The following is a 22539-nucleotide window of genomic DNA, read 5'->3' as shown; positions in this document are numbered from 1 at the left end:
CCCAGCCTTCTCGCCATGTCTTCTCACAAGACTTTCAGAATCAAGCGATTCCTGGCTAAGAAACAAAAGCAAAATCGTCCTATTCCTCAGTGGATTCGGATGAAAACTGGCAACAAAATCAGGTACAACTCCAAGAGAAGACACTGGAGGAGAACGAAGCTGAGTCTGTAAGGAGTCAACAATGAATGGCAAAACAATTAATGGTGAATCGTGATCCTTGATGAGTGTTACAAGATGAAGTTCAACATTTTCAATCTGGAGACTTGATCATGTTTAAGTTGGGAGTGGTTTCTCCAGTAATAAAATGTAGAACCTTTTGAACTGCAAAAAAATAAATAAATAAAGTGCTGAAAATTGTAATAGATTTTAATTTTTATTATTGTGTTTGTATATGGTGTGTGGGGTGTGCATATGCCACAATACATGTATAGAGGTCACTTTGTGGGGTCACTTCTCTCTTTCTACCTTTCTTGGCGCTGAGATCAAGCTTTAAGTCCTCAGGTTTCTGTGGCTTTATCTACTGGGTCATCACACCTGCTCCCCAGAATTGTAGTTTTGATTCCCTCACAGTGTGTGAAGATTTCCTTAGTGTCTGTAACTGTTGGAGTCCTTGGTGCAGTTGATTGTTCTGTTCCTAGTGTGTGTAGCACTGAACTTGTGATGCGACTCAATGTGCTGCTTTCTCCACTGTGGTGTCTTAACCGGGGAGGTAAGGGCGCTGTGAAGCTCCCGGGCAGAGACCTCAGCCCTGCTGCTTCCCGTCAGCTTTCTGATGTTCTGTCTTCTCCCTAGGTTTTTCCATGAGCGGAGAATACTCCAGAAGGTCTTTGGAGAGTGGAGGGAAGAATGGTGGGTCTCCCAGAGGGAGTGGAAACTCTGTCTTCGAGCTGACTGCCATTACAGGTGTCTCATCACTTACGCTTGCTGAAACAGATTTTACACTGCATCAGCTACCCAATGTCGTGCTTCTCTTCCAAAGGAGCTAAGTATTGGGTTTTTCCTGGCCTTTAGAAATCCTTTTGGGAAGAGTGAATCCATACTTATTTGCAGTTACATCCTTGTTCATGCACACACATGTGTGTGTTCCTCTGAGTCAGAAAGCTATGCTGAAAGTGAAGTCTACTCACTTCCAAGTATTTTTAAATCTGAGAGGTTTGTTTTTTAAAATAATTAGTTCTAAACTGGGTGGTGGTGGTGCACACCTTTAATCCCATCACTCTGGAGACAGAGGCAGGTGGATCTCTGTGAGCTTAGGGCCAGCCTGGTCTACAGAGCTAGTTTTAGGACAGGCTACACAAAGAAACCCTGTCTTGAAAAACAAAAAACAAGTAACGACATCTTGAATTTTGCAAGAAAATGGATAGAGCTAGAAAACATCATTTTGAGTGAGGTAACACAGAAACAGAAAGACAATTATCACATGTACTCAGTCATAAGTGGTTTGTAAACATAAAGCAAAGAAAACCAGCCTACAAATTAAAATCCTAGAGAACTTAGACAATAATGAGGACACTAAGAGAGACTTACATGGATCTAATCTACATGGGAAGTAGAAAAAGACAAGATCTCCTGAGTAAATTGGGAGCATGGTGACATTGGGAGAGGGTTGAAGGGGAGGGGAGCAGAGAAAAACGTAGAGCTCAATAAAAATCAATAAAATAAAATAAATAAAAAGAAATGTGTATAAAAAAAAGAAAAACAAAAGCCAGACAAACAAAAAGAAATTAGTCCTGGCGCCGGGTGGTGGTGGCGCACGCCTTTAATTCCAGCACTCGGGAGGCAGAGGCAGGCTGATCTCTGTGAGTTCGAGGCCAGCCTGGTCTACAAGAGCTAGTTTCAGGACAGGCTCCAAAACCACAGAGAAACCCTGTCTTGAAAAAACAAAAATAAAACAAATAAACAAAAAAATTAGTCCTGGCATACTGATTATGGTCAAGAAAGGGTGTGTCCCACATGGAACATTGGGAAAATAGAGAGGCTGAGTCAGGGAGCTGAGTGGGAGAGCAAGTGGTTAGCCTGCAGTAGGTTTAATCCCTAGCACCGAAACACAATTAAAAACCAGAATATGGAAAAAGAACCTTTTAATCCTTGCCATTCACATTGCAAGGAGTAAATGGAGAGAAAGCTAAAAAGTACATCAGATGCCCATTTTTAGGGTAGGTACTCTAACTCAGCAGGTAAAGGCACTGCTGCTACTTGGTAAGCCAAGTTGGCTTCCCAAAACCCACATAGGAGAGAGCCAGCTCCTTCCTGAACATTGTCCTCTGACCCCCACACTTTTGCTGTGACCCACACTCTCCTACACACACAATAAATACAATAGCTAAATTCTTTATTTGTTTTTTGAGATAGGATCTCAAAAGTTACACTCTGGAACACAAAAGGGGAAAATGCATTGTGCTGTAGAGAGGACGGATGGTGGCATTTTGTTATTTTGTGTGTCTGGGGACTTTGCCTGCATGTATGTCTGTACACTGTGGACATGAAGTTCCCGCAGAAGCCAGAAGAGGGTGTTGGCCCTGGAATTGGACTTACAGGTGGTGTGAGCTGCCTGCTGTGTTGGTGCTGGGAGCCTAACCCAGGTCCTCTGGAAAAGCAGCCAGTATTGTTAAACATGGAGCTATCTCTCTAGCTCCAGTTATTATTTTAAGATGATTCTGCTGTCAAGGGTCAGAACAGCCCATTACTTAGGATTTCCATGTGCTTATCCTAGGTAGCATCCTCACTCCAAACGACCCCAATGTCTGCTACTCAATTCTTTTTTTTAAATATTTATTTATTTATTATGTATACAGTATTCTGTCTGCATGCCAGAAGAGGGATCCTGATCGAATTACAGATGGTTGTGAGCCACCATGTGGTTGCTGGGAATTGAACTCAGGACCTCTGGAAGAGCAGCCCATGCTCTTAACCTCTGAGCCATCTCTCCAGCCCCTGCTTCTCAATTCGTTATCAGCTACAGGTTTTCCCCTTCTAGCATGCCCCTAAGTATAAAAGTGACTGGGTTTGCTGGGTAGAGTTCCTTTGTCTTACCGTAAGCACCCTTTGCATCTTGGCTCCTCAGATACTACTTACACAACCTGATGTTCCAGAACTGGAAGACCTTCGTGCAACAGAGACGGGAGATGAGGAAGGGGCTCCACAGAGCTGAGCGTCATGGTGAGAGAGGGGAGAGTTCTGGTGAGAGAGAAGACGTGCTTGACTTTCTTTCTTGTTCACGGAGTGTGATCTAGTTGAATCCCCTGCCATCATGGTCAGATCGTGTGTCTCTGTATGGCATAGCTTGTTCACTTGAAGCACCTTGAGCAGATGTGAGCAGACTGTACCTGGCCTGCTGGTGCGCTTAAACTGAACACAGCACAGCTGCACCCCCACAGTGTGGACCTGCACTTCCTCCTTTCCCTGTAGATGACAAGCCTTGCTTAGGTTGGTTCCGTTCCTCATGCTTCAGAAGCATTTATCCGGTGTTAGGAGACCCTTCTGAAGGGACCACTTCCTGACAGTGATCCTCACCTTCTGATGATGTTGGTACTTCTTCATCACCTCTTTGCACTTTTTCCCTCTCTTTTCCTTGTACACATAGCTGTAAGAGTGCTTGGACAAAGATTAAACCATGCCACCCTGCAACTTCATTTGGCCTCTCTTAGTGAACTCAACACTTCGGTGTGATGTTCATGGTTTCCCCTGTTCTCTCCCTCTAGCCTTGACCACACTGAATGTGCACTTCTTACCTTTCCTCGAGATCCAAAAGTTCCAGGCTCATTTTCATTTATTGATTAATGGTTGTTATTATTATTATTATTGGTTTTTTTTTAATATTTATTTATTATGTATACAATGTTCTGTCTGTGATGCCTGCAGGCCAGAAGAGGGCACCAGACCTCATTACAGATGGTTGTGAGCCACCATGTGGTTGCTGGGAATTGAACTCAGGACCTTCGGAAGAGCAGGCAATGCTCTTAACTGCTGAGCCATCTCTCCAGCCCATATTATTGGTTTTTTGAGACAGGTTTCCCTGTGTAACAGTCCTAGTTGTCCTAGAACTAGCCCTTCTAGACCAGGCTGGCTTCAAACTCACAGAGATCTACCTGCCTCTGCCTCCCAAGTGCTGGGATTAAAGGAGTGCGCCACCACCACCTGGCTAATTAATTTTTTTAAAATGTGTCTTTGTGCCATATGCATGCAGAGGCCAGAAGAGAGCGTTTGATCCCCTGGAACTGGACTTACAGTTTGTTGTAAGCTAGGAATTGAACCTGGGTCCTCTGGAAGAACAGCGAGTGCTCTTAACTGGGGAGTCATTTCTCCAGCCTTGATTCAGTTGAATTTGAAGTGTTACCTTCCTAAATTAGGTGTGTTGATACATGCCTGTAATCTCAACACTCAAGAGATGGAGGAAGGAAAATGGAAAATTTCAGACTAGTTGGGGCTACGTAGAAAGTTCAAGTCTAGCCTCAGCTAGGTCACAAAATAACTAAATAAGTGATGAATGTTACCGTCCCTGTCTAGCTTTCTCCCCTCTCCCCAGGATGTCAGGTTCTTAGTTTAATATGAGACAGTTTCTGTATTTAATCTGTAAGTAGCTAATGGTTTATTTTTGTTGTTGTTTCTAATTCTCATAAAGTAAGAGTTTTTTATTTTTTTGGTGTACAATTCTATGATTATGGCAAATCCAGAGTCATTTTTGTATACAGAAATACAAATGTCTATTTGAGAAATGGGACAGCTATGCTGGTGCATGCCTGCAGTCACAGCACTGGAGAGGCGAGGGAACACGCAGATAGCTGGCTGTGATTGCACACTCAGCTTCTGTTTCAAAAAATAAAATCAGTTGAGCATACATGCTTTTACTACCAGCACTCGAGAGGCAGGTGAAGCTCTCTGAGTTCATAGAGTAACCTAATCTACATAGTTCAGGCCAGCCAGGGTTACATAGTGAAACCATGCCTCAAAAAAACAAACTAAAACCTCCTACGAAATAATAATAATTGATCCCTACAAATAGTTATCTGACTTATCTATATAGATAGTTCAGATATTTTATTTTGGTTTTACTTTGCATTTCTCAAATAATTAATGGTATCTTTTCTCGTTCTCACTATTAATGTATATGCACTTCCACATATGCACACATATCTATCATCTCTGTCTGTCTGTATCAGTGTATTAGTTAGGGTTCTCTAAAGGAACAGAACTGGTAGAATTAACTAATATGTGTCTATATACATATGTATATTATGTATCATGTTAATACATAATTGATTCTGTTAATTACTGATACATATTATATACATTAAAAGGAATTTGTGAGAGTGGCTTACAGGCTATGGTACAAGTAGGACAATAATGGTCTCTTGATGGAAAGGCCAAGGATCTGGTAGTTGTTCAGTTCACAAGACTGGATGTCTCAACTGTTCAATCTGGTGCTAGAGTCCCAGGAAAGTCCTAGAGAGCTGCTGGTCTTCAGTCTGTGTTTGGAATTCAGAAAATGTAGGTTCTAACCCCAGCAAAGGAGTACCTCAGGGACAGGGTAGCTGAAGTTGCCAAGGAGAGTGAGGGCAAGCAGGCGAACAGCCAAGGCTTCCTATTTCCATGTCCTTTTATGCAGGCCACCACCAGAAGACATGCCCAAATTTAGTGTGATTCTTCTACCATGACTTAGTCAAGAAAAGTTCTTCACAGGTGTGCCCAGCTATTTGGGTTTAGTTAATTCCAGTTGTAGTTAGTTAAGCTGACAACCTAGATTGGCAGGCATTTTTGTTTGTTGGAAGTTCGTATCTTTGAATGTTTTGCCCTGCATGTGTGTCACAGAGATCTACCTGCCTCTGCCTCCTGAGTGCTGGAATTAAAGGTGTATACCTCCACTACCAGGCTGCTTCTGGGTTCTTTTGTTTTGTTTGAGACAGGGTTTCTCTGTAGCTTGGGAGCCTGTCCTGGAACTTGCTTTGTTGACCAGGCTGGCCTTCGAACTCACAGAGCTCTGCTCTGCCTGCCTCTGCCTCCCGAGTGCTGAGATAAAGGTATGTGCCACCACTGTGTTTCCAGGCTAGGGAAAAGGGTCTCAGTAAATTGCTTTGCACAGCAAGCATGAGGACCTGAGGGTGATTCTTCAGTGCTCACATAAAAAGCCAGGCTTGCCCCCAGAACCGGCACTGGGAAGTGGAGGCAGGAGGATTCCTGTGGCCAGCTAGTCTAGTTTAATAGATGAGCTCCAAGTTTACTGAAAAACTCCATCTTAAAAAATAAGGCCAAGCCAAAATACAAAACAAAACAGGAAAACAAAAGCTGGAGGGGCTCCAGTCCAGCACAGTTGGCAGAATGCTTGCCTTGCACATTTAAGTTTCATTTAAATGCTTGTGACCAGCACCACTTGTCTCCTGTGCTGTCTCCATTCTTTTTCAATTTGTAACACTACACAGTGTTTCCAGCAGAGGGCGCTTGGAGGCTAGAGACGAGATATTTGAAGTACAGGAAGTCCTTGAGCTGGTATGACAACCTGAAATACTTGTTTTCTTACATTTGTTGGTTTAAATATGTGAGGGCTCCTGTATACCATAGTGCTCATGAGAGGTCAGAAGACAGCTCACAGGAGTCAGTTCTCTCCTCCTTCTGTGTGACTGAGCTCCAGGAATTAAATTCAGGCCACCACGGAGTCATCTCACTGACCCTCTCTACCCTTCTTATTGTTGTTGGCTTTGTTCTGTTGAGACAGGGTCCTTCTATTTATTTTGTTTTTTTGTTCCTTTTTTTTTTTTTTCCAGACAGAATTTCACTGTGTTTAACAGTCTTCGTTGTCCTGTAACTTGCTTTGTAGATCAGGCTAGCCTGGAACCCAGGCTAGCCTCGAACCCACAGAGATCCACGTGCCTCTGCCTCCGAGTGCTGGGATTAAAGGCATGCACCATCACTGCCCGGCATCTGGTTTTATTTTTTTATTTTTTATTGATTTTTATTGAGCTCTACATTTTTCACTGCTCATCTCCCTGCCTCTCCCCTTGTCCCTCTAGCCCTCCCCCAAGGCTCCCATGCTCCCAATTTACTCAGGAGATCTTGTCTTTTTCTACTTCCCATGTAGATTAGATCTATGTAAGTCTTTCTTAGTGTCTGATATTATTTTTAATTATGTTTATATGCATATGTCAGTGTGTAGACATGTGCAGGTTCCTGTAGAGGCCAGAGGAAAGGCATCAGATCCCTGCAATTGTCCTGGAACTGGAGTCCCAGGAGGTTGTGAGCTGCCCAGTGTGGATGCGAGGAACTGAACTGGACCTGTGTAAGAGCAGTGGATGCTCCAGGGATGCTGAGCCATCTCTCCAGTTCAGTTTCTGCCCTTTAAAAAAGGTCTCTCAGCCGGGCGATGGTGGCACACACCTTTAATCCCAGGAGGCAGAGGCAGGCGGATCTCTGTGAGTTTGAGACCAGCCTGATCTACAGACCTAGTTCCAGGACAGGCTCCAAAGCCACAGAGAAACCCTGTCTCGAAAAACCAAAAAAAAAATAAAGAAGGTCTCTCTTTGATGTCTTTAGATAGAAAGCAGAAGATGCACCAAGCCTGGAAGTCCTGGCTGATATACATGGTTGCTCGTAGGACCAAACTTCACATGCAGACCACTGCTCTAGAATTCAGGCGGCGGAGCGTCTTATGGTGAGTGTGTGCAGCACCACAGGTCGGCTGCTGTCGTTTCACCTCAGCACTGGGATGAGGCTTTAATTCACCCGTCTCAGCACTGCATCTTAGCAGCACTACGCACACAGGACAATCCACCTTGAGTCTCTTGACACGTGTAACAAAGCTGCTCCGTGACTAGTCCTGAATGGAGTGCTGTGAACACTCAGGAGAGGCAGGCATAGAGACAGCTTGGTAGCCTTCCCGCTGCACTCACACGGATCTGAGTCCTGGCCCAATATGTCACTGGTCATTTCACCTCTCCGTGATTCCTTGTTCTCTTCTGTGAAATAGGTTTATCACCAATTATCTTTCTAGATTATTGGAAATGGATACCTCTGAAGTAGCTAGTTGTATCCAGGACATCTTTGGACAGAAAGAACTTTTATTTATGTGTGTATGCATGTATATGATGTATGTACGTGATTTCACATGTATACAAAGATTGGTTTCTTCCTCACTTTCTACCTTTGTATTTTTGAGACAGGTTTTCTTTGTGTAGCTCTGGCTGTCCTGGAACTCACTATGTAGACTAGGCTGGTGTCAAACTCAGAGATTCACCTTCCTTTGCCTCCTTAACTGGGATTAAAGGCATGTGCCACCAGTACCCTTTTTTGTGGTGGTGTTGTTGTTGTTTTTGAGACAGGGTCTTAATATGTAGGCCCGATTAGCCTCAAACTCATCCTCCTGCCTCTGCCTTCCAAGTTCACCACCACTACCACCATGCCAGGCTCTACTTTACTTTTTAAGAAAGGATCTCTCAGTGAACATAGAACTCACTAATTCAGCTCAATTGGCTGGCCAACCACCATGCTTCCAGGGAGCCATCTTGACACTCTCCCTGTAGCATGGGGATTACAGATGCTTGTCACTGAACCTGGGTTTTTATGTGGGTGCTAGAGATCCAAACTAAGGTTCTTATGATTGCACAGCAAGCACCTTGCTATCAGAGCCATTTTAGCCTTAAAATATGATTTAGGGCTGGGCAGTGGTGGCACACGCCTTTAATCCCAGCACTTCTGAGGCAGAGGCAGGCGGCTCTCAAGGCAAGCCTGGTCTACAGAGTGAGTTACAGGACAGCCAGGGCTACACAGAGAAACCTTGTCTCCAAAATCCAAAAAGGGGGAAAAAAGGAAGAGGAAGAGAAAAAAGAAGAGGAAGAAAGAAAGAAAGAAAGAAAGGAAGGAAGGAAGAAAGAAAGAAAGAAAGAAAGAAAGAAAGAAAGAAAGAGAGACTACTAGGGCTAAGATAAAGATGTGGCTACAAGAGGTGGGAAGGGAGGAAGGAGACATCCCGTAGGATTGGAAACCTGAAAACCTCTTTTGTTTTTCCTTCAAGTTTTCTCATGAAATCTGAGTTTTAATAGTAGGCACTACCATTTTTGAAGACTAAATTGTATAGGTAAGGTCTAGAGCACACCAAAGGGTTAGGGCTGTTGCCTAGTTGTATAGGTGAGATCTACAGCACAAAGGGTTGGTGCTGTTGCCTAGTTGTGTAGGTAAGATCTAGAGAGTGCCAAATGGTTGCAGCTGCTGCTCAGTTGTGTAGGTGAGATTTAGAGAGCGCCAAATGGTTAGGGCTGTTGCCTAGTTGTGTAGGTGAGGTCTAGAGCACAAAGGGTTAGGGCTGTTGCCTAGTTGTAGGTAAGATCTAGAGAGCACTGGAGGTGGGTCTCCTGTCTATGTGTTAATTTCATTGGTTAATAAACTGCCTTGGCCTTTAATAGGACAGAAAATTAGATAGGCGAAGTAGACTGAACAGAATGCTGGGAGAAAGAAGCCGAGTCAGGCAGACGATATAGTTCTCCTCTCCAAGACGGATGCAGGTTAAGATCCTTTCCGGTAAGCCACCACCTCGTGGTGCTACACAGATTATTAGAAATGGGTTAATCAAGATGTGAGAGTTAGCCAGTAAGAGGCTAGAGCTAATGGGCCAAGCAGTGTTTAAAAGAATACAGTTTCCGTGTAATTATTTGGGGGGGGGGGGGTAAAGCTAGCCGGGTGGCGGGACACAGCCCACCACTCCTCACTACAGAGCGCCAAATGGTTGCAGCTGTTGCTCAGTTGGTTGGTAGCTTGCCTGGCACACACAGCCCTGAGTCCATCTCCTGTACTGTAAACAATCAAGTGAGTGGGTGATAATTTATAGTACTTAAGACTGGCTCTGATGTTAGTTTCTGTTCCTTCAACTTTTTAACATTATATCTTACTTAATATGTGAGAAAAGGATGATGCATGTGAAGGTCAGAGAAAACTTATACAAGTCAGTTCTCTCCTACCATGTGGGTCCCAGTAGCATAATTAATAAAAACTCAGAGACAGAAATTAGGGTTCAGCTTGAAGGTCAGAAAAGCAAAACAGCCAGCCACTGGCTCTTACCTCTACCTCAGTCTGAAATGGCAATCCTGCCTCCAGGAATCTCAGGATGAGACTGAGCCAAGAGCTGTTCTTCTCTTATGTTCTTCTCTAGTGCTGGGATTAAAGAATGCACCACTACAGCCTGATTTCTATGGCAAACTAGTGTGGCTACTGGGATTAAAGGTGTGTGTCACCACTGTAAGGCTGACCAGTGTGGCTGTTTTACTCTCTGAACTTCAGGCAAGCTTTATTAAAATACAAATGAAATATCACTACAGGTCCCTGGGATTGAAGTCAGGTTATCAGACTTGGTGGCAAGCACCTTTTCTCCATAAACCACCTCTTCATTCCCTGGACTACTCTTGATTTTTGTTTTTCTTTGCAGCAGTGGGTCTAGCAGGCATCAGTTAAAGATGGTACTGTGAAGGAGAGACTTAGGCTGAACAGAAGCACAGCCCTAATGGTCCTTGTCTTTTCTGTGTCTCCCCGCTACCCGCCACTAACTCCTTTGGTTTGCTCTTTCAGTTTCTGGTGGAGCAAGTGGAGGTGGCAACTAGCACAAGCCCAAGCGGACCGTGCTCTCCACACAGCAGCTGTGAAGCATAGAGCCCGGAGCCTCCAGCTGCAGGTCTGTCTGGCACACTCAAGTGTTGGTAATTAACTATGTAATTAACAGGAAGGTTTCTCACTGCTGCTGCTTGTTGGGAGTGCGTCTGGGGAGATGGGGTGGGAGAGTAGTGCAGAAGGCGGGGCTGTGCCAGACAGGTGCTGCTCTAGGAATGTGTACCTGCTCTCTAAAATTTCCATGCAGAGCCGAGGTCGGGGCTGTGCCAGACAGGTGCTGCTCTAGGAATGTGTACCTGCTCTCTAAAATTTCCATGCAGAGCCGAGGTCACAAAGTTGGTTAGAAACTGTTTAAAATATGTTCTTATCTGCTCATTGTTGTTTTTCTACAGCAAATGAAAAATAATGCAAGTAGAAACAAAGACTGAAAAGAAAACAACCTTTCTGCTTTGCCCTTACAAGGTGTTTGGTTTCTGGTTTTTGAATCAGAGTCTCACATGGTCTAGGCTGGCCTTGAACTTGCTATGTAGTAGTGGATGATCTTTTAATCCTCTTGCCTCCAAGTGGCAGGACTGTGCTCGCTGACTGAAACTCACCACTCCGTGCATGAATATATGTTAATAAAACCCACCTGGCCTCTGAGGTTACCTGCACAGACATTTGCCCATAAGCATAAAATGGAATCAACTGTCTTGCAAACTGAAAAAATTATTTAGTGGCTAAGAGCACATACTCTCTTGTAGAGGACCTGAGTATGGCTTCCAGAAACCACATTAGGCAGCTCACAACCACCTATAACTCCAACTCCAGGGGATATGATGACTTCTAGCCTTCTCAGGTACCTGAACTCAGGTATATATGCCTACCTGCACACAGACACACACATACACATAAATCCCAGCCCTCAGGAGTCAGAGGCAGGTGGATTTCTGTGAGTTCGAGGCCAGCCTGAACTACAGAGTGAGTTCTAGGACAGCCAGCACTGCACAGAGAAATCCTGTCTCAAAAACACAAAACAAAACAAAACAACAATAATAACAAAACAACAATGCTGGGCAGTGGTGGCACACACACACCTTTAATTCCAGCACTTGGGAGGCAGAGGCAGGAGGATCTCTATGAGTTCAAGGCCAGCCTGGTCTAAGAGTTAGTTCCAGGACTGGCTTCAAAGTTCAAAGCCACAGAGAAACCCTGTCTCGAAAAAACAAAACATAAAAACCCAACAATAACAACAACAAAAAAAAAATGAAGAAGAAAGAAAGAAAATTTCAAGTGAGATTTTTGGGAAGATGGTAGTTGGAGTGTGTGTTTATATGTGTTTATGATTTATTTATTTATTTTATTTTACATGTGTAAATTTCTCCCTGCATGTATTTATGTCAGTGCACCATGTGTGTGTCTGGTGCCAACAGAGAGCAGAAGAGAGCATCACCTGGAACTAGAGTTATAGATGGATGTGAGCTGTTATGTGGGTCCTGGGAATCAAACCTGAGTCCTCTGAAAGAGCAGGTATCTCTCCAGACTCAGGTTCTGGCTGTTTTGAAAGTGACTAATAGGATTTGCTCATGGGGAGATTAAGTCAGGGAAGGAATCCTGTGGTGACTCCTGGTTTTGGTTGAGCACCTGCAACAGTGGAGTTGCCCTTTACTGATGTGGGACTTCTGAAGGAGAAGCAGCCTGTGGGGAAGGATTGGGGGAAGCTGTGCTCTTCACTCGGAATGCTGAGCCTGGTACTCCCTGAGTCTCCACAGAGAGGTACAGATGCTTCTGTAACATCTGAAATACCGGGGAAGGGTCCAGGTAGGACCCTACCCTTGGGAGTCCTTGAATGAAGATGGCATTTGCAGCTGAGGGAGGAGTAAGCGGTGAAGGGGAGTGACAGGAGAGGCTGTGGGACAGGCACTGTGAAGTCGGCAGCAGGAACACTGAGGACCTGCAGGGATCCAGCAGAGAAGGTGTCTGCCATGCCAGATGCCATTCTGCCAGGTCAGGCAGGGTGAGGACAGACTTGACCTATGGGCTGAGCCACGTGGAAATGGTTGATAGACTTGATAAGCAGTTTCTGTGAGCATGAGGCAATGCTTTCAAGAAAGCCTGCTAGGGAGAAGTTACAAAATGGCGAGCTCGTGTCAGCTGCAGGGCTCAGGGTGCTAAAGGGTTGTGTCTGCAAATACTGAATTGCAGAAAAAAGGGGGGTAATACGTACACTTCACCCAGTTTATCCTATTTTCCATGGGGTTTTGTGTTTTGTTTTCTTTGTTATGGTTTTTCGAGACAGGGTTTCTCTGTGTATCTCTGGCAGTTCTGGAACTTGCTTTGTAGGCCATGCTGGCCTCGAACTCACAGAGATCCACCTGCCTCTACCTCCCTGAGTGCTGGGATTAAAGTTGTGTGCCACCATTGCCCGGCTTTTTGTTTTTGTTTTTTGAGACAGGGTCTCACTATGTAGCCTTGACTGTCTTGGAACTCATTACATAGACCAGACTGGCCTCTAATTCACAGAAATCCACTTGACTCTGCCTATTGAGTGCTGGGATTAAAGGTGTGAACCACCATGCTCAGCCATTCTTCATGTTTTAACAACCATGCAAATGCATTTTTTATTCCTTTTTAAATATTCAGGAAAAGCAGGGAGGGAGCCTGGACCAGAGTTCAGTTTCCAGCACCATACAGATGGCTCACAACCATCTGTAACTCCATCTCCAGGGGATCCAATTCTTCTGGTTTTCAGACACCTGCACACACATGCACATACCCACACAACATATACACATACTACATATATAATTAAAAGCAATAAAATTAAAAATAATAAAAATTCAGGGTTATTTGTTTAAATTTTCTTTTTTCAAGACAGTGTTTTTCTCTGTAGACTTGGCTGTCTTGGAACTCTCTCTGCAGACCAGGCTGGCCTCAAACTCAGAGATCCTCCTGCTCCTGACTCCTGAATGCTGGGGTTAAAGGTGTGAGGCATCTCCCACTTCAGGTTCAGGGTGTTAAGACCATGCTGTGGGGCTCAGAGGTTAAGAGTGCTGACTGCCCTTTGAGAGGTCCTGAGTTCAATTCCCACATGGTGGCTCACAACCGTCTACAGTGGGATCTGGTGCTCTCTTCTGCAGGGATACATGCAGGCAGAACACTTTATACATAGTAAATTAATCTTTAAAAAAAAAAAACAAGACCTGCTGAACTCTAATTCTTGATCCTCCTGCCTCAGCCTCTTAAGTAATCCTGAGATTACAAGCAGCTCCCATACTCAGTTTAAGAATAAATAATACAGTTCTCTCTTTTATTTATTTTGTTTTTTTGAGACAGGGTTTCGCTGTAGTTTTAGAGCCTGTCCTGGAACTAACTCTTATAGACCAGGTTGGCTTTAAACTCACAGAGATCCACCTGCCTCTGCCTCCTGAGTGCTGGGATTAAAGGCGTGCGCCACCACCGCCTGGCCTGAATATAGTTTTCTCTTGATGATTTTTTTAAAATACTCATTTACTTGTTATGTATACAATATTCTGTCTGAGTATATGCTTGCAGGCCAGAAGAGGGCACCAGACCCCATTACAGATGGTTGTGAGCCACCATGTGGTTGCTGGGAATTGAACTCAGGACCTTTGGAAGAGCAGGCAATGCTCTTAACCTCTGAGCCATCTCTCCAGCCCCTTGATGATTTTTTTTGTTTGTTTGTTTGTTTTTGGACAGTGGCTCATGTCCCCTCCTGGCTTGAGCTCGTGGGCCCCTTGCTTCTACCTCATGCGGATGGCATGTGCCGTGGGCCTGGCTTGTGCTTAGTTTTTCTGAGCCACTTGAAAGTTGTAGATGTAATGTTCACCCTCAGTACATTTTGATATGGTGCCCTCTTCTGCCCTGCTGACGTATATGCAGTGAGAACACTGTATACATAATAAATTAATAAATCTAAAAAAAAAGTGTGCTCTTCCAAAGGACCAAGTTCCATGCCCAGCGTCCATGTTAAGGTGATTCATAGCCACCTGTAACTTCAACTCCAGGGGATCCAATGCTTCTGGCCTCTGAGTATACCTGTGCATGTACACACAAAGTTTTTAAAAGGAAATGGAAAAAAATAAAACCATACAATACAATTTTATGTCTGATACAGAGCCCAATGCAAAGTCACCTGTTTGATTTTTTTTTGTTATTGTTTTGTTTCTTTTTTTATTTTTTTTATTTTTACTGCATTGGTGTTTTGCCCGTATGTATGTCTGTGTGAGCGTATTGGTTGCCTGGAACTGAAGTTACAGACAGTTCTGAACCACCATGTTGGTGGTGGGAATTGAACCTGGATCCTCTGGAAGAACAGTCAGTGCTCTCAACCACTGAGCCATCTCTCCAGCCCTGTTTTTCAAAGGCTTACTTATTTACTATGTATATAGTGTTCTGTCTGCATTACCTGCATGCTAGAAAGGGCACTAGATCTCATTACCGATGGTTGTGAGTCACCATGTGGTTGCTGGGAATTGAACTCAGGACCTCTGGAAGAGCAGCCATTGTTCTTAACCTCTTAGCCATCTCTCCAGCCCCCCTCCCCTTTTTGTTTTTTAAGACAAGGTTTTTCTGTGTAACAGCCCTGGCTGTCCTGGAACTCACTCTGTAAACCAGGCTGGCTTTGAACTCACAGAGGTACACCTGCCTCTGCCTCCCCAGCTCCATGTCTTCCCTCAGCCAAGTCACCAGGGCAGCTGAGCTGGAAGCTTCACCCTAAACCCATCATGTACTTGCTACTTTCTTCTCCTCCTCCCCCACCTCACCTCTTTGTAGCTCTGGCTGTCATGAAACTTGATCTGCAGACTAGGCTTGCCCTAACTCAGAGATCCTCCTGAGTGGGTGCTGGGAGGTGTGTGCTCCCCTACCTGGCTGTAAGTTACTTTTTACAGCTTCTCTTTTTTGTTTGTAACTTCTTTGTTCCCCCAAGTTTGTTTTGTTTGTTTGAGGCAGGATCTCACATAGGCCAGGCTGACCTCAAATTCACTGTGTGGCTGAGAATGACATTGATCTGGTCTTTTCAGGCATGGTCACGATGGCAAGAGCAGCTCCTAAATAGCCAGCAGGAAAGAGGGAAGGTGGTCACTGCTGTGCGACACCATCAGCGCTGTCAGAAGCAGAGATCTTTGAAGGCTTGGCTTCAGTACCTCCACATCTGCAGGGTAAAGAGATGGCAGAACGGTGAGTAGAAAGCCTGGGCCTCCAAGCCTGGCCTGGTTGGAGCAATCTCCCCACTGCATGTGGCCCTCCATGAAGAGGAAACTGAATGCCTTACACCATAATTTGGACAGCAGGAAATTTAGAAAAGTACATCACCATTGGTTCTCATTTATTTCCTTTTGGCTTTCCCTAGCATGCCTAACATACATACATACATACATACATACATACATATATATATATATATATATATCCTGGAACTAGCTCTTGTAGACCAGGCTGGCCTCGAACTCACAGTGATCTGCCTGCCTCTGCATCCCGAGTGCTGGGATTAAAGGTGTGCGCCACCACCGCCCGGCCTCAAATGTCTTAATGTATTGATTCTTTTATATTTAATTTCAAATGCTAACTTTTCATATTGTGATGGGTATGATCATATCTACAGTTTTTTATTGTGCTTGTTTTTACATTGTATTTCTTCTTTATCAAAATGCCAGTTTTAATGATTACTTGTATTTTAATTTTATTTATTTATTTGTTTGATTTTTCGAGACAGGGTTTCTTTGTGGCTTTGGAGCCTGTCCTGGAACTAGGTCTGTAGACCAGGCTGGTCTCGAACTCACAGAGATCCGCCTGCCTCTGCCTCCCGAGTGCTGGGATTAAAGGTGTGCGCCACCACTGCCCGGCTTATTTATTTATTTTTTAAAATATTTATTTATTTACTTATTATGTATACAATATTCTGTCTGCGTGTATACCTGTAGGCTAGAAGAGGGCACCAGACATCATTACAGATGGTTGTGAGCCACCATGTGGTTGCTGGGTATTGAACTCAGGACCTTTGGAAGAGTAGGCAGTGCTCTTAACCGCTGAGCCATCTCTCTAGCCCCTACTTGTATTTTTAGGATGACTTGCCTTCTTTGTCTTATTAATACAGTGTTTATCATCTTTCTCTCTGTCAAATCCTGTGCCAATTACTTTCCCAGACTTCCTGGGATGGTACAGGAAAGGGACATATACAATAGAGGAGACATGGGAGAAAGGGCTATGTCAGGTGGGGTCAGGACAGCAGCTTCGTATGTTGACAGTGATGAGGAGGCCACCTTTAGGCAAAAGAGCCCCCAGGTCTCTGAGAGGACAAAGCAAAGATTCAAGGAGAAGAGCCGTTGCTTCAGAAAAGGGTTTCTGGTGTACCCAGTGATGAGACTCCCCAAATAGACCCAGTTCAGCCCAGAGCCAACCACCCCAACTGTCAGGCCAGCCCTAATGAACCTGGCTGCTGCGCTGATGTCCCTTGAAATGGCACTGGTTTGGAAGCTGTAGCTAGCATGAGTAAGAGTAAGATCTGAGACCGCCAAACCAAGGCTCTCGTTCTTCAGTGTCTCTGAGCAGCACTTCAGCTAGTGATTAACTTCATAGCTGAGTTTAGGAGTGGGTACATCATCAGGGGTGACAGACTATGTACCTTGTTTTACTTCTTTCTCTGTGGCTTGCTATGTAGCTAGGTAGCTGGCCCCTGGAGTCTTCCTCTCTTCTTTCTCTTGTTCCTCGATCTTTTCTTCCCAGATTTTTCCTCCTTTTTATTCTCTTTGCCTGCTAGCTTCACTATCCTTTCTCCTGCCTTGCTATTGGCCATTCATTCTTTATTAGACTATCAGGTGTTTTAGCCAGGCAGAGTAACACAACTTCACAGAGTTAAGCAAATGCAACATAAAAGAATGCAACACATCTTTGTATCATGAAACAAATGTTGCACAGCACAAACAAATGTAATGCATCTTTAACTACTGTTTTACAACACACAGTGGCCTTGTATTGCTGACCACAGCTCCATATGGTGGATCTGAAGCCACAGCTCCCACAAGGCCCTAACCCCAGGCTAACTGGCTCTGTCACCATGTTTCTGATTTTAGACAAGGGGCTATGTTCCTTCTCCACATCTTATGGCCTCAAGGAAAGCCTTGGATCAGCCCAGCCCTCAACACATACTTGGATTATTTGAATTTGTCCTCCCTTATGCAAATACATATAATTTGTGTATTGAAATTTTTTACCTTGGTTTTTCGAGACAGGATCGCTCTGTGTTGCTCTGACTGTCCTGGAACTTGCTCTGTAGACCAGGCTGGCCTCAAATTCATAGAGATCCACCTACTTCTGCCACCTGAGAACTAGGACCATCACCATCCAGCATGATATTGAAATGAAATGTTTTTTAAAACATTTTAAGTTTAAATGAAAAGGAAAGAAAAAAATTAACATATTACAAGTTTGGCATGTGGGATTCTCATTGGTGCCATCATTGTGGTTTGGTTTCCCAAACAGTTTTAGGGTTAATAACCCCTAGTGTTAAGGATTAGATCGACCCAAGGCTTTCCTTCTCGAAAACCAGGAATCTGCTTGGCATAAGACAACTTATGTAAGACCTCCTGAGCACAGCTTTCCTGTCGTCTTTATCTTCTCATGTCCTGGCCTCCTCCCCTTAGGACCCTGTCACTGAGAACAGCCTGCTGGTCCAGGTCACCCTAGGAGCATGATCTGTGATGCTTTTTATAAGCAAGCTTGTTGAGTTTACACAGAAGCGAATCAAACACTGTACACCTAGGTTAGGTGCTTGTCCAAGTGAATCCCATTTACCTCCTAAACTACCAACATTGGCTCGTAGAGCATAGTGGAGCTAGCCCAACTCCACAGCTGCCCAAGACTGGAGAGCAAAGGCTGTTAGGCTCTTTAGTATGATGGTCTTCAATCACATGCCTCAAACAACAGCCTACTTTGGAGGGCTCAGTTTACCAGCTGTCAGCTGATTAGTGTTGGAAGGACGTGTATCCGGCAGCTAGAGTCAGTATGGCTGAAAGCTCAGGAGTCCTTTGCCAACATAAGTGGCCAACATGGAGTGGTATGTTGTTTCCTTGGAGTCTGAGCCTATCCAGAACCCTCCAAGTAGAGACAAAAATCAGACAGTATTTTTGAAAGTGTTGCCTATCATTTTTACATATCAGCAGCTAACTAGCAGCATCTGCCCTTGGGGGGAAAATATATTTCTCCTGCTCAGGGATGGTACCGTCCACAATGGATTGGGCCCGCCTATACTAGTGAAAAAAACAACAAAAAATAACCAGTGGCGTCACAGACATGCCACAGTCCAGTTTGATGGAGATAGTCAACGTTCCCTCTTCCCAGATGTGTGAAGTTGGCAACCAGGATTAGCCATCATACTTTCCTATAACTACAGCCCTTTTTTCTTGGAAAGAGAAGTAATTCTAGAGGTCCAATAACCTTCTAGTGTCTAGACAACTCTTCTGTGTGTGGTGTTTGGGTTGACCCAAGGAGCCTTGCATTTAAAGCACACACTTTCTCTCTGATACATTGTCAACCTGTAATAAGGATTCTTCATGGGAGTGCTCTTGAATTCCTGCTCTTTGTCAGTAGGGTCCAGCCTTCGTGTCGTTTCCCTGCTGTGGGGAGCAGTACTTAAGAGTTATTTCTCTGTTGCAGAAATGGCTGCACAATTCCATCGTGTCACTGTGCTCCAGTTACATTTCTGTGACTGGCAGTGGGCCTGGGAATGGAGGCAGAGCTTGTCTGCCCACCAGGCCTTGGTGGAGAAACTGGCCCAGAAGATGGCCCTGCGGAGGGCCTTTGCACACTGGAAGCACTGTATCCTTTGCACTGGCCTGTTCATCATCCTGCTCCCCCCCTCCCCCAGAATGTCCACAGTGTGAGGATCTGGATACCTCAGCTACACATCCTTACATTTGTCCATCCAAGTCTTGATTCATGTTGAACTCCAACTTAAGTTCTTGTATTTGGTGTCTTGGGTAGGTTTCTGTTGCTGTGATAGACTTTATGACCAACAGCTAAGTGGAGAGGAAAGGGTTTGTTTCATCTGACAGCTCACAGTCCATCATGAAGAGAAATTGGGGTAGGAACTGAAGGAGAGGAACGATGCTCACTGGTTTGCTCTGTAAGACTTGCTCAACCTACTTCTTCTTTTTCTTTTCCTGAGACAGGGGTTCGCTGTGTAGCTTTGGAGCCTATCCTGGAACTTGTATTGTAGACAGGCTGGCCTCAAACTCATAGAGATCTACCTGCCTCTGCCTTCCAAGTGCTGGGATTAAAGGTGTGTGCCACCCCTACTTGGCCCTCAGCCTGCTTCTTAAACAACCCAGGACCACCTGCCCAGCATTGGCACTACCACATCAGCCATCAATCAAGAAAATGTCCCATAGACTTGGTACAGGCTGATCTGATGGAGTATCTTCCCAGACAGAGTCCCTTTCCCAAGTGATTCTGGCTGGGCCAAATTTATAGACAAACTAAGCACCTGAGGGAAACGAAAGACTCACAGCACTCCTTGTCCAGTGGGAAAAGAGATATGAAAATGGTCTTGACAGTGATAGAGCTCCTAAGGGCTTGACCCAGAACCATGCCTGTGTACCCAGCACTCAAGAACAGTGAGGCAGAAGGATCTTAAATCTAGACCAGCCTGACGACACATCCAGACTCTATCTCAGACTTTTTTTTTTTGTATTTTAAAGTAAAAAGCACCCAATGGTAGTGTCTCACACCTTTAATCCCAGCACTCGGGAGGCAGAGGCAGGTGGATCTCTGAGTTTGAGGCTAGCCTGGTCTACAGAGTGAGTTCCAGGACAGGCTCCAAAGCTGCACGGAGAAACCCTGTCTCTAAAGAAACCAACAAAAATAGTAATAAAGTAAAAGATTTCTGGCCTCCCAGGAGGTTCAGGTAAGGAAGACACAACTGAACTGAATGTAAGTCCTAGGTGACCATAAATTTTGGCAAAGGCTGGGTGTTTACACAGGTTTACTGGTGAGGCGTGATGGCACACACTTTGAATCTCAGCACTTGGGGCAGAGGCAGGTGGATCTCTGAGTTTGAGGCCAGCCTGGTCTACAGAGTGAGTTCCAGGACAGACAAAACTACCACAGAGAGAAAAACAAACAAACAAACAAAAAAAACTTGTCTTAAAAACCAAACCAAACAAAACAAGACAAAAATAAATAAATAAAAATCCCAAAACTTCAGATTATATTCATCTGTGTTTGCATGCATGCATGTGCCACGGTGAAGGCCAGAGGACAACTTGCAGCCATCTGTTCGTTTCTCCTGCCAAGTGGGCTCCAAGGCGGAAGCTCAGGTTATGAGGCTCGGTAGTAAGCTATCTCACTGGTTCTAGGAACATCTTGGCTAAAGCACAAATTCAAGGGCAATGATTCTTATGGAAAACTCCCCAGGATAAGGAGTAAATGACATTTTTAAAAAGAGAATATGGGCCTAGATCAGAGGAGAGAGGCTTCCCAGAGAGCCCAGCTTTGTGAGGACTCATGTGAGGGACAAGTCAGGCCCTGGGCAGAAGAGAAGCAGGCCATCAGAGACGTTCAGGAGCAGAGCACATGGGTTGTTTAGCTGAGTACGTGAGGATTATGAGATTAGAAAAGATATGAATATATCTAACGCTCCCAGCTCAATCATCTTACCGGACCATGATGCCAAACCATCAAGGCTGCTGGCTCGGTGATGATTCCAAATGCTTGTTGAACTTGGTGGCAGGTTACCTCAGACTCTGCCTTTCATTGGATGGGTGTCAAGAGGGTGGAGGCATGACCTGGCTCTTTGTTAGCACTCCTCTGTGCTTCCCTGAATCGCCAGGAGGAGACAGGTGATTATCAGCCTACCTAGCAGGCCTGTTATGCTAGAGCCATGCCCTTTAGGTGGCTCACAGGAAGCATTCTTATTGTGTCGGGCCAGGAGCCTTGTGAGACTGGAGGCCTTAACGGAATTTCTGCAGACATGCTGCTGCAGGCAGAAGGGGCTGCCCAGCATGCAGCGGCAGAAGAACACCACCGGCACTCCCTTCTGGTAATAAGAGTACCAGGGTCTGGGGCAGCCGTGGTGGCATCCGCTTAGCACTTCCCCCTGATACTAGCCCCTGTGTGCAGCCAGTTCTGAGTGGCTGTAGTCTGTGTTCACATTTTGAAACTGAGAGTCAGGGATGTGGAGTTGTTAAGGGACCTCAGAGGAGATATGATCCTCTTTTGAGTGGCAGAGACTCAATGTATAACACAGACAGAAGTCCTGATCCTAAGTCTAAATCAAGGCCTGGAGAGTTAGGTCCTGTCCTGTGGGCTGTCCCCACCTCAGTAGCTGGCCATTGGAGACTTTAGGAGCCTCTGCTCCTCCACAGAACACAATTGGGAAATCCCTGTCCCAATCCAGCCTCTTCCCTCTGGTGCTTTGCTTAGTGACAGAATTGTAATGTTGCTCCAAGGGTTCTGTCCTAGTGTCTTTTGTTTCTGTGATAAAATATCCCAGTAAAAGCAAGTCAGAGATGACAAGAATTCATTTAAGCACACAGTTGAAGGTACAGTCTGTCAAGGCAGCAGGAGCTTGAAACAGCTGGTTAAGTTGCTCAGCTGCCTTTCTCTATTCATGCAGCCCTGGGTCCCAGCCAGGAATGAGGTGGGTCTGCACACTTCTGTGAACCAATCCCCAGTAGGCGGGGCCAGAGGACTGATCCCACCCGGTCCTAGCTGCCATCAAGTTGACAATGGGTATCTTTCAACACAGACTCAGTTTATTCTGACAAGCCACATTTATAGTTATGCAAATGAATATACACATTAACTCTAGGGGGTTCCCAAGTCTGGGACTAAGAACATGGGTGCCATACCCACCCAGTGTTCAACCTTTTTAGAATTCTTTTTCCTGTGGGTCATGGGGAGTCAGTCTCCTGTTCAGAGGTGACTGAACAGAAGGGCGTGTTTGTGTGTGAAGCC

At 44.9% G+C, this 22539-nt stretch overlaps 2 protein-coding genes across 5 annotated transcripts in view; both read left to right on the top strand.

Moving 5' to 3' along the window:
* Sfi1 (SFI1 centrin binding protein) overlaps nucleotides 1-22539 on the top strand; it is a 65203-nt gene that overhangs the window by 19178 nt on the left and 23486 nt on the right. For all 4 annotated transcript variants that reach the window (XM_050141283.1, XM_050141284.1, XM_050141282.1 and 1 more), the window contains 7 exons: nucleotides 793-903; nucleotides 3065-3159; nucleotides 7525-7642; nucleotides 10546-10648; nucleotides 15609-15765; nucleotides 19240-19401; nucleotides 21552-21622. In XM_050141283.1, coding sequence (XP_049997240.1) covers nucleotides 793-903; nucleotides 3065-3159; nucleotides 7525-7642; nucleotides 10546-10648; nucleotides 15609-15765; nucleotides 19240-19401; nucleotides 21552-21622 — 817 coding nt within the window. The remainder of the gene's footprint in view (nucleotides 1-792; nucleotides 904-3064; nucleotides 3160-7524; nucleotides 7643-10545; nucleotides 10649-15608; nucleotides 15766-19239; nucleotides 19402-21551; nucleotides 21623-22539) is intronic.
* LOC126500954 (60S ribosomal protein L39-like) lies at nucleotides 7-360 on the top strand. The gene has a single exon (XM_050141297.1). It carries the CDS (start codon nucleotides 16-18, stop codon nucleotides 169-171), a length of 156 nt encoding a protein of 51 aa, XP_049997254.1. The 5' UTR covers nucleotides 7-15; the 3' UTR covers nucleotides 172-360.

The sequence above is a fragment of the Alexandromys fortis genome, unplaced genomic scaffold (assembly GCF_014885135.2).
Source record: "Alexandromys fortis isolate MF-2015 unplaced genomic scaffold, M_Fortis_MF-2015_v1.1 scaffold_7, whole genome shotgun sequence".
Taxonomy (NCBI): Eukaryota; Metazoa; Chordata; class Mammalia; order Rodentia; family Cricetidae; genus Alexandromys; species Alexandromys fortis.
The sequence above is the reverse complement of the archived record's forward strand: the minus strand, read 5'-3'. Positions and strand labels throughout refer to the sequence as shown.

What these genes read in the sequence shown, in the direction of transcription:
- LOC126500954 (XM_050141297.1), top strand. Translation starts at nt 16, where the DNA reads ATGTCTTCTCACAAGACTTTCAGAATCAAGCGATTCCTGGCTAAGAAA.